The 3,152-nt window shown below is 47.0% G+C and overlaps 1 protein-coding gene across 1 annotated transcript; it reads right to left on the bottom strand.

Moving 5' to 3' along the window:
- Positions 1-302: 302 nt before the first annotated feature.
- Positions 303-1,120, bottom strand: CCDC70 (coiled-coil domain containing 70). The gene has a single exon (XM_045867527.2). The coding sequence runs from the start codon at positions 1,118-1,120 to the stop codon at positions 419-421; it is 702 nt and encodes a 233-aa protein (XP_045723483.1). The 3' UTR covers positions 303-418.
- Positions 1,121-3,152: the final 2,032 nt, after the last annotated feature.

Raw genomic sequence — 3,152 nt, 5'->3', positions numbered from 1 at the left:
GAAAAGAAATGATCGTCCCACAGCATGACAGAGGTGGAGGTGGCTCAGCTGCTCTCTGTCCCTGTCTGTCTCTAGCTTCTCTTCTCTCCCATTCTGACCTTCAAAGAGTGCCATGGGTCTCTGTTCATGAACACACACACATGCAGCGCTCATGGTGAAGTGCCCAGAACCAAGCTGTATGCAGATGGCAGTACAGCCTGGAGGGTGGGAATATGGCCTTGGAGAATCACAAAAACTGGAAAAAATGAAGCTGGCCTTATTGAAGAAGTTGTTTTTCCAAACGACTCCTCAGGACTTTATTAGATCTTTTGAAGCAAGGAGACCAATAAGTGCATATTTTCTCCTGCACATGGGGTCACCCTGGACTTGAATCCCAATCCAGCAGAGTCTGGACCCCATGGCCCTTCATCTCCTATGCTCAAGCTCTGCCTCGGCAGAAGGCTGGTGACTGTGGCCCTCCATCGACGTTATAGTGCCTGTCTTCAGGTCTCTGCTCCTCAGCAATATGGCCACCATCTTCTACCCAGAATGCTTTCTCCTCCTCCCAGAGGGCAGTCTCTTCTTCCCAGAGGGACTTTTTATCCTCCCACAGGGCCTTCTCCTCCTCAAGAAGAGCTCTTTCCTCTACCGACAGGGCTTTCTCTTCCTCCCACAGGGCCTTGTCCTCCTGAAGAAAGTTCCGATCTCTTTCCCATAAGACATTGTCCTCTTTCCAAAAGGCCTTATCCTCCTTCCAAAAGGTACGGTACTTTTTCCAAAAGGTTTTCTCTTCTTCTCGGAAAGATTTTTCCATTTCCCAGAAGGTTTTTTCCTCTTCCCAGAAGGTTTGCTCCTCTTCCCAGAAAGGTCTCTCCTCTTCCCAAAAACCTAAGATCTGACCCCGGAAAGCACAGATCTTGCCTCGGAAATTCCACATCTCTTCCCTGAAATTTTCTATTTTCTCACGAAAAATTTTCATCTCTTCCCGAAAAGCCTTTTCTTCCTGCAGCTTATGGATTAGTTTCTTCCGGCGAATGTTGGGTGAGGAGCCCACCATTGACCGGAAGCAAGCAAGCCCCATCCATTTGCTCACCTTGAAGGGAAACATCTTCTTAGTCGGCCAGAATGGTGGGGTGGCCATGATGGAGAACAGGGCTGTTGGCCAAGTCCAGGTCAGCTGGTCGAACCCTGTGGGGGCAGCACAAGAAACATGTTCATGAGTATCACATGCCAGAGAACAAGCCCTTGGGTCTGTATCATTTGATTTAGAAAAATTTAACCGTTTCTCTCTTTGTCCCATCGGCTGTGTTTGTGAGAGCTGAGGTTTGGTAGACAAACACTCTGAGGGGCCATGGTTTTGGGCTGAAGAGGTGCTCAGTATATTCAAGCTCAAGGCTGCTAAAATCACAGAATCTCAGCCAACAAGGACAGGGGTTCTCAACTAGGGTATCAGAACACACGAGTATGTCATGGTCACTTAAGGTGTGTGTCACAGGATTTTTTGCTTTTAAATAATAAAGTACTGTAACCCCCAAATGATTTACTTTTGTTAAACCAACCAGAATTCATTTAAAGTTTTGACATTCTCACTTGGGGATTGCTCAGAACATTCTCATGGTCACGCTCACAGCAGGGTGCCATGTATGTGAATGTGTTGTTACAGGTCACCCGGAAAACAGAGGGTGAGACCCACTGACATAGAGGGGACTATTTTAGTAGAAGAGTCTTTGGCGGGGGAACAGAGGCTCAAACAATAAGGTGAGAGACAATGCCAAATGTTGGCAAGGATATGGAAAAGAGGAGCTCTGACAATATGGAGTAATACTGAACAATAGGGAAGACATTTTATGACCCAGCAGCTCCGCTTCCAGATAGGTACCCTGAGGAAACTTATGAATCGTGACCAGGATACACATACAAGAATGTCTGAGGAACTTTGTTCAGGAAAGCTCAACACTGCAAACAACCCAATGACAATCACAATAGAATGGAATTTAAAAATGGTAGTATATTCATGCAATGGATAGCATAGCTAAGTGCAATAATGTGGGTGAATCTTATAAACATAATGTTGAAAGAAAGAAGCAGGATCAAAGAATTTCAAAAAATAAATTCCCAAACAGGCAAAACTAAATGCTATTGTTTATGGAAATATGCATAGGTGAAAACGCAAAAAGGCACAGCAAGGAAGTGAGTCCCATAATTCGAGAGAGTGGTTACTTGTAGGGGGGAGGATGAGGTGGGGAGGTGAGGGCGGCTTCTGAGGGGCTAGCAGGCTTCTATTTCTTTACTTGGAAGCTGGTTGCATGTGTGTTCATTATGAAAATGTGCTAAGCTGTATGTATATATTTTATGTACTCCAGTAAATGTATTATATTTCACAACAAAATATAAGTTAGGGAGAAGGGAAGGAAGGAAGAGAAAGAAAGAAAGAAGAAAGGAAAAGAACAGAACAGAGAGAGAGAGAGAAAGGAAAACCTCGCCATACATCTCAGGTATCAGATACCAGAACTTTCAGAACTATCCACAGACATTCCAGTTAACTACAAAGGTGGGTCGAGGGATGAGAAGGTCTGGACATTGTAGAATGGGCAGAACAAGGGGGGCATGCACCTGGTGAGGACATTGATTTCCATTTTGAGCCTTCCGGAAGAGCTGCCGGGGTCGGCTTCACTCAGCGGGCCTCGCCAAGCACCGCGCGATGGAGCAACATGAATCCCTTTGGGAGATTTCTGGGCTTTCCCCTTTTTTCCATGTTCTGACTTGGGAGCAGCCGGGGTATGTGTGCGTGCACGCTCATGGTGAAGAGATAGACGGTGGCTCCGCTGTGGGCAGCCAGGGGCGCCAACATATCCACCCAGCCACACAAGCCAGAAACCTGGAGCTTACCCCCGACTCCCTCCTCTTCCTCACCAGACTTTGAATCCATCATCAACCCTCCCAGTTAACACTTCTTGAAATCATGCCCCCTGCTTCATCTCATTGACCGCAGCTGGCTTAGGCCAGGACCCCTGTGACCGTCTCCACCAGTCCCTCTGGGATTGAGCTCACCCTCCCATCCGCCCCTACTGTAGCCCCAGGGGTGTTTCTAAAACACATCACATCACACCTGCTCACAAAGCTCTGAAGACCCCACAGCCAAATCCAAACACCCTGATAAGGTTCCCACTGTC

The sequence above is a fragment of the Mirounga angustirostris genome, unplaced genomic scaffold, assembly GCF_029215605.1.
Source record: "Mirounga angustirostris isolate CCGP_5_RB_7025 unplaced genomic scaffold, mMirAng1.0.hap1 SCAF_3, whole genome shotgun sequence".
NCBI classification, from domain to species: domain Eukaryota; kingdom Metazoa; phylum Chordata; class Mammalia; order Carnivora; family Phocidae; genus Mirounga; species Mirounga angustirostris.
This window is presented reverse-complemented; position numbering and strand designations above follow the sequence as displayed.